Below are 23214 nucleotides of genomic sequence, written 5' to 3'. Positions count from 1 at the left end.
GTCTCTCCTCTCAGTGATCTTCAAAGCCTTTCTTGATGCCTTTCCCAACTTGAATTTTATTTTCTCCTYCTGCTTCCCTTTGCTTTTCCTTCCCTTCCTGGCAACCACTTTTTCTTCCTGAGCTGCCCTGTCACGCACAACAGGTGTAGAAATTCCTCATCTGCTCTTCCGCCCTCACCCCAGTAATCCCATCTTTTGGTTGCCTTTGTAGTTAAAGTTAATTCATTTATTACTCTCCTCAGCCTCTTACATTTTTATGATCTCAACAGATATTTTAACTCCCTCAATCTTAAATCTTGTGACCTGAATGAAGGAAACCTGGATCCCCACACGTCTGTGTCCCATGGTTTGTTAACTTCAGGATGTGAAGTGCAAGTTTTAACCGAACTCTCTTCCAAGTTGTGATTTACTTAAGGCTTCTTTTTACTCAGTGATTTTTAGTCAGTGGATGCTGTTGCCCAAAAGTTGCTGTTGCCCACTACAGATTTTCCATAATTCGGGGAGAACATTATACATCCCCCSTGCTCCACAACTTATTTCATGGAAGTCACAGGAACYAAATTATTTTGGTCAGCTTTAATCCTGCCTGCAGTAAGCCACTAGGTTCAAACATCATTAAGCTGTATGGATACGCCCTCAGATATACCTGTACCTACATGACATGACCATATAAATCTCATTCTCACAAGAAGGTAACCTAAAAATCATTCAYGATCAAACTCATGACTTCCAGCTCACTGAAAGCTCTGATCCCACTCACTGTCAAGATGTCCCTGCTTTTCAATTTGTCTTCAGTGGTCTCTGATACTGCTTCTKCAGGCTTAATTTTTAAAGCTTAAGGTTAATTTTTAAACTATCACATCTGAAATGTGTCCAGAAGATGAAGATTTAAGAAAAGGCCTAAAAATTACTGGGCCCTTGAGAGAAGCCAGCTACTTGGAAAACAGGAGCAGCAGGGGAAAAGAATGAAGAAGTAACTGAGGTGAGTGATCCAAAGGCAAACAACAAAAATCCCCAATAAAACGAAACAAAAAGGGAAAGGACAGGTGCCTTTTCTTTCTGTTTCTTATTGTCCAAACAAACAGTGTTGTCCCTCATCAGTTCTGCAAAAGAGCGAGGATCCAATCCATAGGATGGAAGACAGCACTCCTGAGGAAATTCTCCATACTACAAATCTTATAAGGATTATTACACAGCTGATGAGGTTTTATGGTCTGAGCTCCCATTGGTATGGGTGCACTCRCTTCAATGCAGTGGTGAGAGGGCTGCTTTTCTTTCTGAAAAAGCAAAAGCCACATGCCAGGGTGAATGAAATGCCGTTTTAATATTTTGTAACAGCAAATTACAAACACATAAAAAAGAGGTTTGGTAATACTCAGGCAACTAACAAAACACTCAGATTCTGTGACTTCTGTTAACCTCTTCACATTGTACATGTTAGATACACTTATTAAGTATAGCTTATTACTTAAAGCCCAGATATATTTGTGGGGTCAGGACATTACCTGATTACTGAGAACAGTCCCTTATATATAAGAGCAAGAGCGCTCCTCTCAGCTGGCCCAAATAATTGCACWCACTAAACTATTGAGATCCTACACTTTCAATATCAATTTAGGCACAGTAGGATTGTGTACGTATATTGGGGGGCAAAACTCTATCCCACATACAGCTGCTAGAGGAATTAAGCGTACTCTGACATCCTTCAGCAATTAYCCCGTTATGAATATTACAACTGTGTGCAAAACATAATATTCATCTGCATTTAACCTGYTCAGATAACTTCTCCTGCCTCTCGACTGTGTATGTGTCAACTCTTTCATAATTAAGCTTTCAAAGGAAACATTTACATAGAGGTGAAGGGATGAGCTTCCATGCAGGTGGCAGTAATCTGTACTTGTAACTTGTGGAATAAAGTCTGTAATTGCAGTGATAAGACTGGAATAATCTAAAGAGAACAGTCTTTCCCCTAGATTTCCATAAAAATCAGGTGAGTTTTTARGTGTTGATCCCCTGACAATGGGAGGCCTCTGCAGAAAACCAGTTTCTCCTTTCATCACTCCAAGGGGAAAAAAAGGATGTAGTAAGACAGTCAACACCTTAGATGTCCTCTGGCTGTTTGGAGAGCATTCCAAAGAACAGCCTTGGTGTGTGCCCTGTTCACAGGCAYAGCACATTTACATCTGCAGCCACAACTTTACGTGGTATAGGAGGAGTCTGGAAAAAAACGTGTGATTTACTTTATAGTGAATACAGCTTTTAAGATTTTTAAAGCYGAAATTAATGAGTTAACTCAGTCTAAATAAATGCTAAGCTTTGCTTGAACTAGATCATGGAGATCTGCGTAACTCGGCTGGGAACACTCCCTCTGGAGAAATTAAGAGCTTGTGTCCCACAGCAGGGCTTGGTCTCAGACCAAGAGCTGGCACTGCAGTGCAGCACTACTGCAAGGAGTTGCTGTGCAAGGATCAGGATGCCATCCTTTGAATCAGCTGTTACTGGTTTATGTTTTTCCACCCTCTGTTCAGCAGAAAAGCCAACCTACTTACAGTCTCCTTAAATAAAAGGAAAAATTAGAAATGCTTTGTTCAATATTTCTCCTCATGTTAAATCAAATTTGAATTTTCCAGAGCTGTACATTAGCTGAATCACTGGCTGCACACTACTCACTCCATCTGTTTATATGGTTGAGTCACTGCATTACYGATATTTTAACACGTTACTTGGAAAGAATTTTGGGCGATCTGGAGGACAAACCCCCAGAGCTCTGTAAGATAATGTTCCCTTCTCTGTGTTCTGTAGCACCATACTCTACTCATTGCTCCCTTTCTGCTACCAGAAAGATGTTAATTGGAACAAACTGCTATTTTAGGAATAAAAGCACAGCTTCCACTTAAAAGCTGAAGATCAAGCTATGATGTAGAAATCCACTGTCGCCTTCCTGTGTGCCATGTTTTGCCCTGGGAACTGTGCAAAGTGTTCCATGGTGATGGAACAAACATCTTTCACAACCCAGTGTATCTTCTTTCCACTTGAGATACTACAAACAGGTCACCTTCTGAGGGCAAACTGTCTGCCTTTAATGATGCCAAAAGTTGAGAGTGCTTACTGTTCAAAGTTTCTTAAAAAATGGGCTATACATAAGAAGAAATTTTTATTTACCTTTGTGTGGAAGTTGGGGAGGGTGGAAGAGGGMAAAAAATGGCTGAAAAACTGAGTCAAAAGGACAGAAGGCAGAATTGCTGATACACGTTTTATGAAAAACATWAAAAGAGAATATTTTGTATGAATCTCACCATGGAGGACTATGAATGCATTCATGTTATTCTGGGATTTGAGAAGCAGAAAGTGAAACCAACTGAAATAAAAGAAAACCAGTGAGACTAGTTTTGCTTTTCAGACCAGGGGTTAGATCCAACCCTCGCAGAAGTCGGTGGAATGATTCCCACCGGCTTGAGTGGGATTTGGATTCAGCAAAGTGAAATGCAGAAAAAATAACCAGGAAGCTCTAATGAAAGGTTCTCAAACACTGCTCTACAGAGCACTTTCTTCATTCCATTGAGACCTGACTTCCCTCTCCATTACTCATTTACTTCCAGCTGCTTTTATGGGTTTCTGCATTTTGGAGCCCTGAAGGACTGAGAAGTTTTGGAACCAGAAATGAGAATGGCTGGCCAGCAGAGCTGGCTCTTTGAAGATGGAAGAGGAAAGAATTCAGCTGCTGAGCAAATAGGGAAGGAATAAAGAAGGGACTATCTGAAGGAGCAGAAGGCCATTAAGCTGAGAGGATTAGGTGGCCTTCAGTGAGGATTAGGTGCTTTGCTGCCTAATGCAACTGTCTAGCCAGCACCTGAGCTCCCAGCACAAAGCAAAAGCAAAGCTGAGCCCCACACAGACRTCTGCACGGAGCTAAAAGCAAATAGGAAATGCCAAGGGCAGGCAGAAGCCTTCCACAAACATTCCCCTTCTCATCTCTGCCAAGGTGGGATTTGTGGAAACTACTACGCACCCTCATCCCTGGGATGAAGGTAGCCAAGCCTGCCTCTGATGGTCCACACTTGCACCATCTCCTCCAGTCTCACATCCACAATGACATCCCAGAGGTACCACACATTCCTACTACCGCATCTGGCTGAAGCCTAGATCTTTAGATCAGTCAGGAATACGGACCAGGCTCTGGGTCCGCTGTCGGGTTATATTTGGGGCAGCATTCCCATTAATGCTTTCAGGCTCTTCCTCAGCACGAGGGGCTGCTGTCAGCCGAGTACAAGGACACCATGTCCATYTAGGTTGGAAAAGACCTCCAATATCATTGAGTTCAACCTTTATGAATCTCTACCTTGTCAACCAGAGCAGACCACTGAGTGCCACGTTCAGAGGTTACTTGAACCCAGGGTGGGGACTCTACCATCTCCTTGGGCAGCCCCTTGCAATACCTGACAACCCYTTCCATGAAGAAATTCCTCCTGATGTCCAACCTGAACCTCYTCTGGCAGAGCTTGCACCTTTCTGAATCTGAAGTTGCAATCAGACCATCATATTCAATGGCCACTGGCAGACTTCTCATTAATTCCTTTATTCCCATTTTTGAACAGATTGCAATTATATAATGTCTTTTTGCCTGCCAATAAGTGTCCTCTGCAGCTGGATTACCCAAGTCAGCCTTTCCTCACAAGAAAGAGGAGATACAAGAGACTTCCTAGACAGTTTTTCTGAGATTTACTGATCAGAAAACATTGTAGGGAAGAAAGGCTGTGTCAACACCTTGCAGAGCAATAAGGTACAGAGATCCCTATACTGGCTCTGCATGAAATAGCTTTGGCTCTGCAAGCAGCAGAAGAAATACCAACCTCCTGCTGTTCCTGGGTTAGCTGGTGGGCTGGGAAGCAAATTGGCTTGAGGCTGAAYGCTCTGCTAGCAAGGCAGTGCTGTTGCTGTGATCCAGGCTTGTATCTCTGCCAAGCTCTGCTTCTTCCTCTGAGGAAGACTGGCCTGTTCAGCCCTGGGCTGGGATCGGCAGCACAGAGATGCTTTGTGCATGGCATTCTCCCCAGGATCTGCAATGCCTGCACATACAGACCCACCTCCCCCGCAGACCACCTAACTGGGCAGTGACTTTTCGGCTCTTTTCAGTTTGCAACATCCTGTTTATTTCCCAGAGCAGGTGCAGTTTCCCAGGGAGAGACTTAAGCTTCCTTCCACAGAATGAGTGCATGAAACCCCACTGACCACATGGCCCCTACAATTGCTGTGGGGTCTCTTGGGACGGGGGTTGCACCCAACCAGCACCGGGATTCTTCCTCATTACACACAGTATTCATTGACCAGCACAGGTCACAGTACACACAGTATTCATTGACCAGCACAGGCAGCAAAGGAACAGTGCTCCTTCAGGGGATGTTCAGGTTGGGTATCAGGAAAAAGTTTTTCACCCAGAGAGTGGTTGGACACTGCAACAGGCTCCTCAGGGAGTGGTCACAGCACCAAGCCTGCCAGAGCTCAAGAAGCTTTTGGACAACGCTCTCAGGGWCATGCTGGGATTCTTGGAGTCCCAGCTCCCTGCTCCAGGCAACAGCCAATGCAGCCCTGGAGAAGAGAGCTGTTAGCAACTCATTCCCTTTTACTCATGCAAGGAATAAGTCACAGCAGYAAGATTTTCCCTTTTTAGATCTAAATAAGTGAAGTTCATGTAGACTGCATATCTTTTCTGTTAATCTGTATGCTTTCAAAGAAACAGAATCACAGAATGGTTTGGGTTGGAAGGGACCTTAAAGATCATCCTGTTCCAACTCCCTGCCATGGAGGCACTTTCCACTTTCCACTTTCCACTTTCCACTTTCTACTTTCCACTTTCCACTAGCCCAGGTTGTTTGGAGCCCTTTGCAGCCTGGCCTTGGACACTTCCAGGGATGGGGCAACCACAACTTCTGTGGGCAACCTGTGCCAAGGCCTTACCACCTTCACAAGGAATAATAGTTTCTTCTTAGCATCCAATCTAAACCTGCTGTCTCTCAGTTTGAAGCCATTCTCCCTTATCCTGTCACTCCAGGCTCTTGTGAACAGTCCCTCTCCAGCTCTCTTGTAGGCTCCCTTCAGGCACTGAAAAGCCACAATTAGGTGTCTCAACATATTTTGATACTTTACTGACATAAATACAGCATTGATCAGGATCAGAGAGAACAYGCTGGAATCAGCAGAGACCTTTCAAAAAGTGCCAGAAACAATACTGCTCCTGGCTTTGTAGGTGTTCAGAGAGCAGGACCAGCGCTGCAGTCCATTTCATAACTAAACTTGCTCTCCATAAGTAGTTTAAAGCAACGGAAAAGGCAGCAATGAAATTCCCTCTTCATYGAGAGGTGACTCTTGCTCTGCTCTCTCCCCATGTCAGGGATTTACAGTTCAGCTGCCTCCAGGGTTTGCTTCCCTCAATTCTACTTTCTGACAACCGTCACCGAACCCAGTCAAAATTGTGCTTTTGTTTTKCACTGCTTTGTCCAATTCTCTTCTAAAAATGGTCATGCTTTTGCTTTTCCAGTCACACAGGAATCAAAAAGCTGTTTCAAACTCAGCGTGTTTGTCTCAGTACAACATCCCACGTATAAAATGTGTGCCTACTTTGCATGTCAATCTTCATTATTTTCTTTACTTCAATCAGACACAGAGTAAAAACATGAGACACTCAGTGGATTTTTTTTCTCAGTACTTTTTCAGGATGCTGGCATTCCTTTGGCTGCCAAAGAAGATATTCCCTGATTCCACAGCCTCCGTAGGCAGCAAGCAGCCAAGCTCCCGTGCTGCAGTTTGTGTGACAGACTGGATTTGCACTGTGAGATTCAGTCCTGTCTGCTTTTAGGGACATTCCTTCTTTTTGAAAACTTGGGAACAAAGTTTTACATTATCAAAGCTTTGGTGTTTTGTGTTTTTTTTTCCTCAATTAGTATAACACAAGCTGCATGTAGCCAGAATCTGTGGTGACTATAAATTCTAGCTGCTTTCCTAGAAAACGCAGTGGTAGGAGACTACTGAAGCAGTTAAACATGGAAAAATGAAAGCTTTCAGAGCCTCCATTTTCCTGTCATACCTAGAGACAGCCTTGCCCCTTTCTTATSCTCCTGTTCCGTTTTGTATCACCACCTCCACTGCTGACAGTCCTTTTTTCAATGGGAATATCACAGCTGCAGCCACTGCCAGAATCTCTTGGCAAAGGAGCTGCTCTCTGAGTCAGAGCCTAATGCCATTACAAGGTCTGCAACAGCTGCAGCAGTCAGACATCTGCAAGTCATTTGAACATTTTATGATGAATAAAAACTATCCATTACATAGACCTATACATTATATATTAACCCTAATACTTATTCAGTTACACTAACAATAACCTTTTCCCTCTGCATACTGTAAACTTCTTTGGCTGCAGCACATGTTAGCAGAGATACTCAGAGCTCCAGTCTGGTGAAGCAGTCCCTGTGTACGTATTACCTAACTTTTCTACCTATTTAACTATGAAATGATGGAAAGAAAGAAAGAAAGCGAATGCAAAGCTATGAAAACTCATACTATGCATAAGGAAACCATTTTTATATAATTACACGAGACTAACAAGAGGATACAAAACAATGAGAAATGCAGAGGAAGAATGAGAACATGGACTCAAAATGAAGAGATCTGATTATGATATGCACAGATCTCAGACTCATCCAGATGCCTGCAGCCAGCAGGCAACCTGATCCTCAACAGTGCAGCCAAGCCATTTGAAATTGAAAAAATCAGAATATTGAAGACAGGGTAGCAGGGCTTATGGAAAAAGAAACTGGYGTTGTGAGTAGTTAAAATCCTTTAAAATAATGACGACAATAAAGAAACATAAATGTGGTTTCATGAAGGAAATATATCCATGGCCACAAATTATGAAGTCAGCCCTCTAGGAATTACATTCTTCATGCAACCTGCTGAGCCTGCTCCGCATAAATAAGTGTAAAATACACTCACCGGCTTGGTGACTTCAAGGATGGAGCCCCATATGYGATTCCCTACCACTGAGTCCTCTACATATGTACACTTTTACAACAGTAAATGCAAACTGGGCAAGACATACCTCTCCCTGAGTTTCACCATGAGAGTTTTAAAGAGACAAGGCGAAAGTCTGGCATGACAGAAATTACCATAAATTTTTCATGAGATTCATCCAGAGCCAGAATTTTCCTAGCAACCCATATGCATGTCAATATGATTTCATGTTTGTTCATTTGCATCGTTTGCAAACTCTTTGGATTCCTAGAAATACATCCCTATTGCTTCCCCTTCACTTTTACTCTGTATTTCATGTCGCAGTTTGGTGCCCATCATAACACCAGTTTTGCTTGGGAAGCAGAATGTCAATTAAGTTCCACTTCCACACACTTTCACAAGTTAAATGTGTGTATTATTAAAGTGGAGAATAGTGTAAATTTAAGTAAGAATCAGCCATTAAAATTGCCTTACAGTTAGAAAAGTGACTTTTAGAAAATGTTTTCTTGACTTGATCTGCTTCCTCTGTGCAGTCAGAGGCCAAACTGTTTATTTTACTGGCAATCCATCTTTATTGCTTATGTTGGCTTTAATGTTTCCATTCAGACAATYCACACATTAAATGTGAGAAATGCCCTAATATCCTAAAATCCTAATAAGTTTACAAACCATTCATTTAAAAGGGATTCAAAGGGAATCCAGCAGAGTTTGGGGGTTTTTTAAGGGTCAGAAAAGCATTACATTTCAGGGCTGAAAACCCATTTTGCCCCTGACAGATGGGACACATAATGTGACCATCTATTTGTGGAGTACCTACCTCCCACAAAATACATTTAAAAAAGGGAAAATCCTGGCCCTTGTGATGGCAGAGATAACTTACCCAGCGTGAYGTGACGCAATGATGCCTTTCTAAGTCAGCAGCCAGCCAGCTGTCTCCCTGCTGCTGCTCCTGCTTTTCCCATGCTCCGGAGGAGAGGGGCTRGAGCAGCCAGGCCACTTGCACAGCCGCTGTCAAGTCAAAGGGCAAGAGCAAAGCTTAGAATAAACACGTTGTTTTCACCCGCTCGCTTGAAGTGCTGCCAAATCTCTTAACATTAGCGCACATAAATCGGCGAGGATCGTGGAGCCCGAGGCCCGAGCAGCAGCTGGAATCTTGTAGCTGTTACCTGSAAACTTAACGTCCCAAAAACCAGCTTCCCCATTCCTTGAGGCTACATGGAAAATCTCAAAAAACACGATCATAAAAGTGCAGCCAACACCAAGGAAAAGAACCCCCAATTATTTCTTTCTTTGCTTCTCTTTTATAGTCATCTCRAATTTGCAGTGAACAGAGGGGGGAGGAACGGGATGTCCTTTTGGAGATGTTTAAAGATGCTGGTTTTCCAAGACTGTGCAGAAGAAAGCAGTCATTGATTCAGGAGGTAAATCCTGAAGTTACTCAGAGGGGAGGAAGACATTGAAGATAAGCAGCTCAGGCCCCAGCAGTAAAYATGGAACAGCAGGACCTGGGCAGCTGGAGGAAGGGTAGATTSGTCAGTTTTTCTCTGTCCAGTGGTGACCTTCAAGAGGCAGGAGTGGGGCAGAGTGGTGAAGCTCCTTCCCTGAACTCCAAAGTTCAACAGCTTTGAAATGGTTCTTCAGCAAGGACTTGAGAGAGAAAGCTCCTTCTCCACATCCAGTCGCCAAGAGAAAAGGAGTTGAAAAACACCGATTTCTTATGGCTAACGGGAGGGTGATATAAAAGATGGAGTCCATTGACTGGTGTCCAGAGACAACAACCTGGTATGAATTCCAGCACCAYTCCACTTCCCAGCAGCTGGATTTCGCACCAGGGTGGATTGCTGGTTTTGGACACCTCCCCATTTTTTCCTGTCTGTTAACAGTCTTCCACTAGTAAGTATTTGGAACAGTTGCAAAGCTTTTTTTTTGTATCTCAACAGCCTTACCATTGCCTGAATGCAGTTTCAAAATCACTGGCATTTCTGCCCAGCCCATCTGAAGTGTATTTTTTGTCACGCCATTAATAAGCAATGCATCTCCTGGGAGAACTTCAGCAAGCCCAGAGCTCTTAAATGATGTGAGCCCTCAAGACAGAAGTTGTAAGGAAAAAATCTTGCTCATTTTTTACTAGCTTTTATTCTGAGTTGCTYGCTAAATAGATGTGATGTACAAAGAGAAAGTTGGGACCACTAACTCCTCATCTATAAAGCAAGGATGAGAACCTAAGGAATTATGCAACTTGCCAGGCAGCCAGAGGTCTCACAAATGAGCCAGTCCAACACCTGAGTCATGAGGACCATCCTTGCTCTCAGTTCCTACAGAATTTTCCTTCTGTATTCTTTATTCTGAGTTTTTTTCCAGCTYCCCTCACAGTTCTCCCAGTCCTCAAACAATTGCAGCTCACTTTCAGGAATACCCCAGGAGAGTTTGGAAAACATCCATACAGTTCCGAATGGCCTTGTCTGGCATGACTTTAAACTGGGGGGAAAAAACCAAAAAGCGTGGGACATGCCTTTTGGAAAAGGAGCGCCTGGAAATGAGCAAAGAAAGCATGAAGGGGTGGTGCTCTCAAGTCCCTTTCTGAGCCTCCAGGGAAGAGTAACTCTTGCTCAGTTCTTTAAGACATGCATGAGAGTTTGCATAGCACAAGGTGTGTCGTGGCTTGCACTTTCCCTCTCCCCTGAGACAGAAATGCTGTCACGCATTTTGGAAACCAAGTGAACCCCCGTGGCCAAATGGAATAGTAAGAGCACATCACTGTCATGGACAGACRTGAGACAGAAACAGAAAATGAAGCAAAAACTCAACCAACAAAACCCCAGCATAAATCATCTACATTAGCTCATTTTTTTAAATTACCGCTTTAGGAACTGTCTGGGAAGGGGCACTGCATTTGAAACCCATTTCAGGCTGGAGCAACAAAACCAACTACACTAAGAATTTTAGGCATTGGTTTAGCTGAGACACATGCCATGGGCTCTGTGAGTGTTAGAAGTTAAAATGCATATGGGCTGTATTCTGTGATGCTACAGATTTACAGAAACATGTTCCTGTCAATCTGTTTTACTGCTGAAAGTTTGTAAAGAGGACAGGAGAGACCAAAATAAATGTTGAGAGCTGACCCATTGACTTCACACACTAAGCCAAAGTTTTTGGGGTGTTTTAATATAAACACATGTATTTAAACTTAGGTCCCTAACTGTGTTTTAATACAGTGTTTTCTAGGCCAAAAAAAAAAAAAAAAGGGGAGCTCAAAAATACTTGTAGATTGTATTAGGAATAATCCTGAGCTGAAGACTAAGGATGATATCTAATCACTGACACCATAGAATCATAGAAATGTTAAAAAGCATTTACAATTCCATTAAATAGAACAACATGAGAGGAGAAGGATGACCTGGAAACTTGATGGGTATTTTGTTTAAAATACTAAGAGTTTAAATCATATTACTCATGGTTTAGAGGAGTTTCTTGAATACATTCAGTACTCAACTGGAGAAGGTCCAGGACAACCTGATCTCATTSCACCTGCTGCAGAGCAGGGGACTGATCATCTCAGGACTTCCCTTCCAACCTCAATTTGCCCAGTTCTGATGTTAGGATGCCACACAGGATACTGGGAGTCTGTTTTCTGCTCACTCACTGCAGACCAGCCATTGATTGGACCCACCAGGATTTCAGATTGTTTGGAACAGACAAGCAGTGCAAATAGCTGAGATGATGGCATCTCTTGTGGTGAGAGAAAAGACCTGRGGCAGGTTTTTAGGGTTTACTGGATGTGTTCTGATTGTTGAACATTGGGAATGTATTGTGGAAGATCTGTCAGTGAACTCAGTTCAAAGTCTCATCTCCCAAATTTGAAAGAAAATTTGAAGAGGTCTTTATAGATTTCACTTCTTGTTATGACTGGAGGCCACAGGAAGCACCAGAAGGGCCAAAAAAGTCCTGAACTTGTAATGCCTAAAGCAATCACCGCAAGCTGTGTTTGCAGCACCATTTCTGGACCTTAAATTAATGAATTTCCAATGGCTGTCCTAAACCTTCTGGGCTCAAAGTTACTTAGAAAGTTCCAAGTGTGAGAAAATTATGAAAAGTGAGTATGTTAGCAGTTTGCTACACTTAAAAAAAAAAAAAAACCAAACAAAAAACAAACAACCCAACTAAAAATGTATTCCCTGAAGTTTGGAAAACATTCCCTTTGACAAGGAAAGTGGTTGCTTCATCATTTCAATGAGAGGAAASTGAATTTCACTTCCCAGATTTTCCTGTACTCCCCCAGTAATGCAATTTACATTGAAAACTCCACTTTTGAAATCTATGCTGAGTCTGAACAGCTGGTTTTCACAGTAACTAAGCTGAGACATAATTTCTTTCACATTTGAGGTTTTCCAGGAATTATGTTAGTATCCTGGATTATACATTCTTCCAAACAAGGCCCCTGACTTATCTGACAAGTGCCTGGCAGAGCAAGACAAAGTTACCAATTTTACAGAATTTGAGCATATTGTGTCACATCCTGCTTGAAATTTAAATGTTAGCATATGACTCAAACACAGCAACCTCTGATAATAGCCAAAGACAAAAAAAAAAAAAAAAAAAAAAGAAAAAAAAAAAAGAAAAAAAGAATCCTTTTTCATTGAAATCTGGGAAAACACAACGGTGGGAAAAAGTTGTGGTGCCTTCCTTGCATTATCTGCTGTTCCTGGAGCAGACTGGCTCATTGAGCAGGGCAAATCTAAGACAGGCACCACAAGAGTTATGAGGTTATTTGAGTTGCAGCTTCATTTTAGAGGTGCAGAAAGATCACCAGAAGACACCAAGACAGGATTACATGGACAGGAAAGGTACCCACCATTAATTTTTGCCCTGATCATGAAACAAGCGTAGCAAAGTGCCCGTCCCAGATTCAGATTAGAATCTCCTTAGTTAGAAATGCAGCTGAGGAGAGGGTGGGAGCTGACTGAAAGCAAGACACATTTCTATCTCAGCCCACTCCTGGGCTGATTCAGTCACTTTTAGAACACCAACCCTCCTGAGAAATAAAAAGGGCACAAGGTGAGCAAGTTTGACTCCCAACAGCCAACAGTGACAGCTACCGTGGGTAGGCTGAGTAAATACACATTTCACTTTCACTGCTTAGAGTCTGACAATTTGCAGCCTCCTTCTGTAATGACAGAACAGCTCGGGGCACAGTTCAGAGCACAGTTCAGCTCTGAGCTAKGGGGCTCGGGTTACTCCATGGAGTCTCAGGTAATAACAAATCACAGCAGCTTTACTGGGGCCCTCCCGTGGGCCCTTCATAAAGGAAGACCCCGATTCTTTCATGTTTTTAATGTTAGCAGCAAATTTCTCTCCCTTTTACAAGTACAGTGTACATGGGACCAGTGGTGTCTGTGTCCAAATGACTTTCTGCTCTTTATTCCTCAGCACGTGGATTTATACATTAACAGATTTCTGAATTTCAGTTGGAGTCACTAACATGCTCTTTTATTTTTTACAGGACAATAAAATTGCTTGCCAGGGGTTTCTGACTTAAAATTCTACACAGCAAATTGAYGTAGGCCTCTTGATCCTTCTTACMACTTTTTTGCCAAGTTACAGTATAAAATATCTGCTCTACTAATTGTACCCAGGGATTCACATCCAATATCCAGATAGACTCCTAAAGCTGACTCGGTTTTCCCTTTGATCTTGCCTGGTCTGTTGCTTGAAAGAATACAGACAGGTGATGGAAAATGCTGGAGTTATTGCAAGAACTGCTTGAAGGCCAATTAACTACAAAAAACCCCAAATGAACAAGAAGCCAAAATGGAACTAAACCCACAACAGCTGGCGGCCATCAAGGCGATTTTCCCAGAAGGCAGAAGACTGTTACTAATAGGATGGAAATACAAAATTTACTGAGACCAACTGTAACTGCTGATAACGTGCATTGAAAAGTGCCTCCTGGCTCATATTTTCTGCAGAGCAAGACTGAAGCTGGACAGCAATTTGAACTTTTATTGTGAGTAAAAAAGAAGTGGGAAATTAAAGATACTCCCAACAATTAGTACCAGGAGCTGTTTTTACCCGTGCGATATTTTCATCACATTTAAAAATAACATTCAACTGTTTCTATCCACAGAAATGTTTTTTCCTCAGAGTTTAATCAATGCAGTATAGTTCATTAGTAACTGCCCAGTGAGATCCTCTTACATTTTAAATTATTTCAGTTACTGCAGAACCTAGATGCTGGAGCCCCCAGCAGATGATTAAATAAAAATTGTRTGTTCTGTTCTCCCTTTACAAGAGCAGAGGTTTTAAGATGTTTCAATCACATTACACAAACTTGCATTCCTCCACTAACACAAAACATTCACTCTTGCCACAGGAGACAAATACTTCTAGTGCTGCTCCCAGCCAATGATTTCAACTCCAAAATCCAGAGTAAACAGAACCTCTTCAGAACTGGGAACATGTTTGTGTGCAAGAGCACAGCCCACTGCAGTACAGTGACAACACCACCAAATTAAACATGGCACAGACTCCACAGGCAGATGAATCCCAAGGGYTTCTTTGACATGTTTCTGAAAGAATGGTCAATTATCAAAACTTTGGCCACTGAAAAGTCAGGACTGTTTTACACTATTACCAAATCATATCTATGAAGAGCCAGAAAAGATACCTTTATTCAGTGGTGATTCATTTGCAGTTCACTCATAAAAGTCAAGAAGTGAGGGACTCCAAGAGCCAGGAAGAACTGTTCAAAAGTGCAAGTTAGTATGCATTTATTTATTATTTATTATCTGATTTAAATTATACAGATGAAGCAAGAGTGCTAAATAGAACAATTTGTCATCCTGTCTGGGTGTTAGTTGTAAATGTGGCTGTTTCAGTGCCTTGGTGATGGTCTTCCAGAGGATGGCTGAGGCTGCCTGTACTTGTCGAGGACAGTGATATAATCAGCAAAGGTGTAAGTGTGATAGTCGTGGTGCTGCAGGTTCTTGTAGGTGGAATTATCRAACTTCTCTGGAGGAGGTGCAGGAGGGGCTTTGGTCTCTGCGAAAACAAACAGTAACTGGTGACTATGAGGATGCCACACCAGAGGACAGTATGCTTAAGCACTGAGTCAGCCTTTATAAACTGTCAGATCCCTCACCCAGTCAACATTTAAAAGAAAAAAAAATCAGCAACTACAACATAAAGAATAGTTTACTGAGTCCAGCTGGTGCCTTGTCTGATCCTAAAGCAGCACATTACAGTGCAGTGGGGACACAGGGATCAGTACAAAGCATCTCACACAGCACAGGTTTTAAAACWCAAACTACCACTTAATGCTGGGGGTGGCCAGGGCAGAACAGTTAATTTATCTTTGGAAGACATATGTCTGCATTTCCTGGCTTTCTCATAGTTGTCTTGGTTTTCATTCCAGCCAGAACAGTAGGTGACGTTCTTAGCAAACAGGAGGGGCAAAGGAGYAGTACAAATGATGTATCATCCTGTCAGACCATGACATACTGCTATTAGAGCTACTTTATAGATTAAATTTTTGCCATGGGGAGAAGRGATGGAATTAACAAGATCTCCACAATTTAATTTCAAATGTGGTTATACCAAACAATAATATATCAAGAGCCTTTGGTATAAATCTCCTTTCTTGTAAATATAATCTTCTAAACTTTGTATCAGCTCCACTTCAAAAAAGAATAACCCAATAAAGTTATTTAGAACTCCTTACTTCATGTTAAAGCCAACATTARTTCTTATGCTCTTAGAATATTATGCAAATCTAGGCAGTATCATTTACATAAAAGGTTCCTGTTGCAGGCTGATTTTACAACCAAGGAAATTGCAAGTAATAAAACTTTAYGCCAATATTAATTTATTCTTGCATAGCGAGAGTTTTAACAATAGGAAAGACATACAATGTAGTGAAAAGCTTTGTCATATAAATTTGTATGTGGTACTTCAGGTTAGATTGTATTAAGCCCGTTTTGTAACAGATCCACCTACAAAAAAAAAATCACAAGAACTTGAACACCAGGATTTGCCTTTACTTATGACATAATTATTGCAGTGTGAAGCTATCAGATTAAGAACAATATCTGTAGCATTTAGCAAGACTTGCTCATAAACCTCAAGATAGTAAGTCATGATTTCAGCAAAACACACAAAGCCTGTGAGAGGAAATATTCCTGTGCCTGCTGCTCAGTTCCTCCTGACACAGCTCACAGGAGACAACACTACASAGAGAAAAGCCAGATGATGCTCTTGGCTGCAAAGAGCCCCAAGAACAGGCAAGTGGAGGCAAGAGTACGCTCAACCTGAAAGAGACAGTTGTTCCAAATTCAGAGACAGATGCGCAGGAAGGAAAACAGATGGAGCCTCATTTTTCCTGCCCAAATACACTGCACTTGGCTTCTCGAAGGAAAAATTTATTCCTGAGTTCATCCTCCCCAYACTTCATCCTTCGTCTCTCTGCTTTGTCTCTTAAAGAGCAAGCACTTCATGGGATGTTCTTCCGAAATGACTCACAGGCCTATTTCTGAYTTACCAGCTACAACTTTGCTCCTTACTCAGCAGTTCAAATCAGCAAATCAGCAGTTTTTGCTGACTGCTCTACAAAGGGATGACATCACCTGAACATCGAGGTTTGTATTGAGAAAAATTCCTTTTGCATCTTCTGTGCGGCTGCTGCRGAGTTGCACACAAGCAAAAGAGCACAGGGACAGGACAGAAGTACCCATTACAGGTGATACAGTCAGCTGTGAATATTAAACAAAGAAAAGCAGTGGCTGTTCTCAAGAAAGGAAGAGAGAACAAGATAAATCTGGAGATACCAGAAAAAAATAATGTTTGAGCATCTAGAACTTTACTGTGGATAAATGGAGAGAAAAGCATGATCTGTAGATAAATACAAATAGCCCTTCCCAATTCTTTTGTTATTTTTTAAAGAAACCTTCTGCTGTTGACTGCAACAAGAAACAAGAAATTCAAAATATAATTTGCTAGCAGTGCTGCATTTCATTATTTGAATGGCAGAATCATTGAGGTAGGAAAAGACCTCCAAGATCATTTAGTCCAACCTTTGGCTGGGYCCCACCTTGTCAACTGGACCAYAGCACTAAGTGTCACTTTCASTCATTTGAGTTGCCATCAGRGAAGAAGAACATAGATCATGATCCAATTAACCCCTCAAACAGAAGACAGTTCTTTTAATCAGCACCATCTCATGGAAGCTGACGTGCAAACACAATTATTTAGTCACTTAACCTGGTTAGACACTCCAGAGTCACAGAATAGTTGAAGTTTAAGACACCTCTGTAGGTCACCTGGTCCAACCCCAAATGCTCAGGCAGGGTCAGCTACAGCAGGAGGCCCAAGACCCCTTCCAGACAGCTTCTGAGTGTCTCCAAGGATGGAGACTCCRCCACGCTCTGCACAATCTGTGCACTGCCCCATCACTCACAGTAAAAGATGGGTTTACTGATGTTCAGGCAAAAACCTGTACCCACTGTTTCTTGTCCCACCACTGTGTACCACTRGAAACTCTTACCTGTCTTCTTTGCACTCTCCTTCAGCTATTTACACACATTGATGTTGTTCTGTCTGAACCTTCTCGCTTCCAGGCTGAACAGTCCCAGCTCTCTCAGCCTTTCTACACAGGAGAGATACTCCACTCCCTACATCACCTCAGTGGCACTTTGCTGAACTTTGTCCAGCAGCCCCACATCTCCCTTGCACTGGGGAGCCCCAAACTGAACACTGCACCCTGGGGTGCACCTCACCATCAGGGGAGGAGCTGCAGCTCCCTCAGCCTGCTCCTCATACTCCTTGGTGGCCTTTGCTSTGAGAGCACATTGCTGCCTCACATTCAGCTTGCTGTTCCCTTGGCCCACAGAGCCTTTCCTGAAGGATGATATCAAAGCAGCTTTACAAAAAATGCTGCTTTCACTTCCAAATAGGCAAATTCTTTAATTCAAAGTAGCAACGAGAAGGGGGCAGGTCTCAAGAATGGCAGATTTATACTGCCAAAGTTGAAAGGCAGAATCACAACAGATCAGGACAGAAGGGCAGCTGCTACTGAGATGCACAAAAATGAGATCAGCAGRCAAATTAACAGGATGGAAGTAAATAAATCAGATAGGGAAGCACAGCTAAGGAGATGATTATATGATGTGTGATAGTCTTTCCTAAAAACACACCACTGTCTCCTCCCCAACCCACTTTGAAAACAACTCACTACTTTCACATGAGTTGCGTGCAACGTTACAATCTCAGAATCAACAACACCGACAGACTGAAAACAACCCTCATCAAAACAAAACCAAAAGACAGCAGGGTTTAAGTAACAATGAGATGGCATCAAATCTGGCTCACGAGAATGGCAGATACCAAATCCTTCAGAGAAAAGAATGAAAACAAGTGTTGTCATACAAAACCCATRATTTTGCTCACAGTGGAAACAATCTTGTTTCCATTTTATAAGTAACTAGTTTATGAAACTATACAGAGAAACGAAACCGATTTCTTTCACAGCATAGCTGGAGACGGAGTATTACTGACAACTTACAACAAGTAGCAATGAACAATTTATCTTCCAGAAAGTCACTGCCACTCTGTCAGCTTCAGTACAAAGATCAGAGAAGATGTGGAAACCCTTTAAAAAAAGTTACACGCTAGCCCTGATGAATCAATACAGTTCAAACAATTTAAAGCTGTACCCTCTATTGTGCTGCTTTCTCCAGCCTGGAGTCCTGCTTCCTGYGTGGTCTCCTCCTTTGCTGTGGTGCCCATCACCAACACTGTGCTTCCAGAAGTCTCTTCCACTTTAGGAGCAGTTGCTTCTTTTGCTTCCAACTCCTGTGCCTCCTTCATCTTTTCCTTCTCTCCTCTGGATACCAGTTTTTGCTTTTTGTCTTCCTGAGTCACTGCTGAGGCTTTCAGCTGAATAGCTGCTACTTGGGTTCCAATGGACTTCTCCTCCACATCATCAGATTTGCGAGTGATATCGGTCAGGTCTAGACTTCTCACCACGCGTGGTTCTAAAACCAACTTCTGGTCTTTTGGAGTGGATTTTACTTTGGGGTCTCTTGCTTTAGCTTTTGATGTTTCCTGGCTGACTGATGTTTTAGATAATTTGACCTGCTTTACCGAAGACACATCAATCTCTGGTTTGCGTGGCAGCTTCTTAATTCCATATTCTTTGAAGGATTTCTGGGACAATTTCTCTTTTGCCAGCATTGATGCCTTTACTGCTATGTTCTCAGAAGAGATGGGTTCTCGTCTGGGAAACTCAACTTTAGTTTTAATGGCAACTTCTGAATCACCAACATTTTCATCCTCAGAATCTGAGCTAGAATCTGACTCTGAGCTGGATGAAGATGAAGTCTGCTCCTCAAATAACCCTTTCCTCAAGCCTCCTCCTGTTGCAGGCATAATGACGTTTTCCTCCTCATGGGAGGAAACAACTCCTCGCTGAGGAAATGCAACCTCAGTTTTTCTTGACATGGACATCCTTGTGTCATCAGCAGGTTTTGAAGCTTCCTTGAGGCTGGTACTAGGTATGCTCTCACCTTTGTCTGCAGACAGCAGGAGAGAGCTAGAAGACAACATTTTACGAAATTCAACTGGTRCCTTCCTGGCAAGCAGCTTGGTGCTTCCCTGTGGAGCCACTACATCTAGGAAACGGCATAAAGAGGATTATAATCATTGTACTGGACATCACTGTTACTGATCATAGTCACACAGTTTTAACTTTCAGAGGTAATCTGGTACAAAAATAAATTTAAAGGAATTATTATATTAAATACAGGCATTGCAAAGCAGGAAGTTCTAAGACTCTTTATGTTAAAGAAACTGGTGTTCTAGTAGCACGTAACAGTTTTTGCTGCTGCGATGCCAAAACTCAAGASATAAACCTTCATGCTCCTCACTTTGCCAGACTCCTCCAAGAGCTGGCTTTCCCTGTGCTTCAACTCTGCATCAATGGAAATGGTTTGCAGACACTTCCCTATCTCAAGTGAGCATTAGGATGGCTTGTTAGCCAAGCTTTTCAAATGTGCTGCTGCAGAGACAACACTTGTCTGTGAACAAGCCAGCAAAGCAGACACAGTAAAGAGACACAGCTGCTTGCAAGAGTTATCCTGGAAGCAAAAGGGAGGGATGACTCTCAAAAGGCAAAACAGTGGAATAAWAGATATCTGAGGCCATCCATTGCCCGTGTCACCTGCCAACAAGCTGTGCCCCCAGAGTTCAACACTAATTCCCCAAGACCTCATCTACTTCAGTCTTCACTTCCTATTTCTGGTTTGAGACCTCTTCGCTAAAGAAGTCTTACAAGATCTCCTGATGCTTCATGTTTGTTTCTGTCCTCTGCTTCTTTTCCCTGCAGTGGATACCTGCATTAAGCTAAATTCTCCAGACAAGGAACCAACTGTTGAAAGAGAAGGCAGCAATTTTCAGGTCCTTTCTGAGAATACATAATACCCTTTAGATGCTTATTTTCATCCTCAAGAGGCTGAGCAACAGCAAATACCGTTCTGGTTACAGAAAGCAGGTCAAGGGGGACTGGGAGCACATTAACAAGATTCACCATAGCTGAAATTGGCTACAGCAAAGCCAACTCCGTTAGGAGCTGCATCACTTCCAACCAGCAGCAAAATTCAACAGATTTCYAGTCCATTATGCAGATTTATCTGCAGAGTTTGGAAATCCAGATCTAYTTTATAAGACTATAGACTAAATGCAGTTTCCCCCTCACTGGTATTTTACAGTAATACCTTGTATGATTTAAGGAGTTACTAGCATTAGTTCTGAAGAGAAGGAAGTCTTTAGCAATGTCCAAACAAAAACATCACAGAAGAGACAAGCACATGAAAATAAAAGCGAAGTATTTAAGAAAGAAAAGCAGAGTTTTTATCATAACAAAAAATAATGAAAAAGGGTATCAAGTTTGCAGGTAATATTTTGAGTAATTTCAAGCACATACTTCTCTCTGCCAGATGGAAGGTGCAGAATGGGAAAGAAGGGCAAGGGGAGGCAGGAGGATGGGCAGCYGCCTTTGGAAGAGGTCTGACTCCACTGACCCAGCCAAACAGCAGCCTGGAGAGACTAAMGTGAGGAAGTGTTATTCAGGATGGAAGAGTTCTTCAAAGAAGCACAGAGGAGGTCAAACTRACACAAGAATGGCCAAAGGAAGGACAGACAAGGGAAAGCTGRGCAAAACCTGAAGAAGTATTAACGKAAATAGATTCTAAGAAACCAAGAAGGMAGATAAAATTCAACTTGAGCATTAGTTACTGAGGAAAGACTTTAAACAGTTAAGTTTGGATACAGGAAAAAGATAGACTTTATGTTAAAAGTGGAAACATCCAATACAACKGATACAGTTCAATTATGCTATTTCAAACTTAGCACCAGCTCATCTGTGCCTGCATCTCTTTGCCCAAAGAACAACATATCCAAACCAGTCACAGGACTATCATTCCCAGATGTGCTCTTCCTGATGCTGGGAACATCAGCATCATTCCCAGAATGTGTTTAAAGCCTGTTTACACTCACAGAGGTGACAGGCAGAAATTACAGGTCTACTTCCCATCATTAACTCTGTATGTAAACACAATCATTTTATCAAAGCAAGATAAATTTGCACATCCTGTTCCAGCCAGAATCTGGCAAAGGCAGCTGCATCCTATACRTGTTAATTAACCTGGAATATTTGCAGGGGAAGCAGCTGGCTGGGAGAGGTGGTCTAAGAGGTCTCCTTACACAAATTCAGAGCTGTAGGACAGTGAATCCAGGAACGGATACCAAAGTACAACTCAAATACACTTAATGCAAAAAAAACTATAATAAAAAGCAATTTGCTGTTCAATCTGTGCAATGAAGGCTTTCTTAATGGAACGGCCAGGCTTTTRTTTGCTTTGGCATTTAAGAAGGTGGTAGAAGTCTGCATTCAGTAACTCTTCCAGTGATCTTTTCCAGCAGTCAACAAGCCTGATCATTCCTATSATGTCTCAATGAAGCTTTCCTGTTTCAGCACCTGGATCTCTAATTTGGGATAGGAAACCTCACTGAACCACTGACCCTCCATTTATAACAACAAGATTATTAGTCTTTGAAATTTGTATTCCTGTTTTGACTTTRGTCAAGGACAAAAGGGGTTCAAATACTCCTGAATGGGGGATGCAGGGCAGCACCCAAACCAAGGTTCAGACATTGCCTTGCTTGCAAACCCATAGATCAATAAACATTATAACCAATTTAACACAGCAGGGACATGGCAGCTTCTTACACTGCTGCCTGGAGCTGATATTTGGATCTTGGAAGTCTTTCTCTAAGTCTTTTTATTTTCTAACCCTGACAACACAAACGTTTCAAAGCACAWGGACAAACACCTAAAGTTAAAAACTACATTTTGCACCTCAGTAAAAACACTTMCAGAGATGATRCATCCGCAGCTTTTCTGGGCAAYCTATGCCAGGGCCTCACACCCTCACAGTAAAGAAATTTTTCTTGATATCTAATCTAACCCTACTTTCTTTCAGTTTGAAGCCACTCAGTTTCAGTTTGAAACCAACCCTTCACCTTWTAGACGTTGAACCGTTTGATACTGCCCCATCCCCTTGAATGTTAAGGTGAAGGCAAACAGGAAAGAAGTGACAAGCTCATAAATATAAAACTATATGCATACATATATATATATATATATCCTATAAATATATTCCACACAGTCAAATGTTTACTTTTACTTTTATTGTTACATGGTACATTTTATCAAAAACCCTCGGTTACAGGGCGATGACCTTTCAGTCCTTGTTTTTCCCAGSTTTCACAGCGCCTCTTCCGAGGCGTGACCCTTCCCAAGCTCTCTTCACCCATTTCTCTTATTGACACCCCGATACCTCTCACAACCAAACCACCCTCTTACTCTTTGGCGGCGCCGTCCCGGTGCCCCCCGGCTTCGTGCAGAGCCCCCGCGCCTCCAACTGCAACACCTGCAAGGCAGAACGTAACAAGAGTTAACAAAGCGAGAGGAAATGCCGACAGCTGAATGGGGTTGGGGGGCAGGAAAGCGTCCCGAGGAGCCCCTTTACCTCGCGGGTCACGGCCCGCCCGCCGCCCCTCAGCGCCGCGGCCGCCGCCATCTTGCCGAGCCCTCACGGCGCCCCCGCGTGCCTGCCGGTGGGCGGGGCCGAGSGGGGTGACGTCATCGCGGGGCGCGGTGAC

General features: G+C 42.5%; 1 protein-coding gene across 1 annotated transcript; it reads right to left on the bottom strand.

Moving 5' to 3' along the window:
* Positions 1-14746: 14746 nt before the first annotated feature.
* Positions 14747-23183, bottom strand: NDUFV3 (NADH:ubiquinone oxidoreductase subunit V3). The gene is made up of 4 exons (XM_057382694.1): positions 23082-23183; positions 22916-22982; positions 18708-19664; positions 14747-15042 (listed from the first exon to the last, which is right to left on the bottom strand). Exons 1-4 carry the CDS (start codon positions 23130-23132, stop codon positions 14876-14878), a joined length of 1242 nt encoding a protein of 413 aa, XP_057238677.1. The 5' UTR covers positions 23133-23183; the 3' UTR covers positions 14747-14875.
* Positions 23184-23214: the final 31 nt, after the last annotated feature.

The sequence above is a fragment of the Malurus melanocephalus genome, unplaced genomic scaffold, assembly GCF_030028575.1.
Source record: "Malurus melanocephalus ecotype Western Australia unplaced genomic scaffold, MMel_1.1 scaffold_579, whole genome shotgun sequence".
In the NCBI taxonomy this organism is placed as follows: Eukaryota; Metazoa; Chordata; class Aves; order Passeriformes; family Maluridae; genus Malurus; species Malurus melanocephalus.
This window is presented reverse-complemented; position numbering and strand designations above follow the sequence as displayed.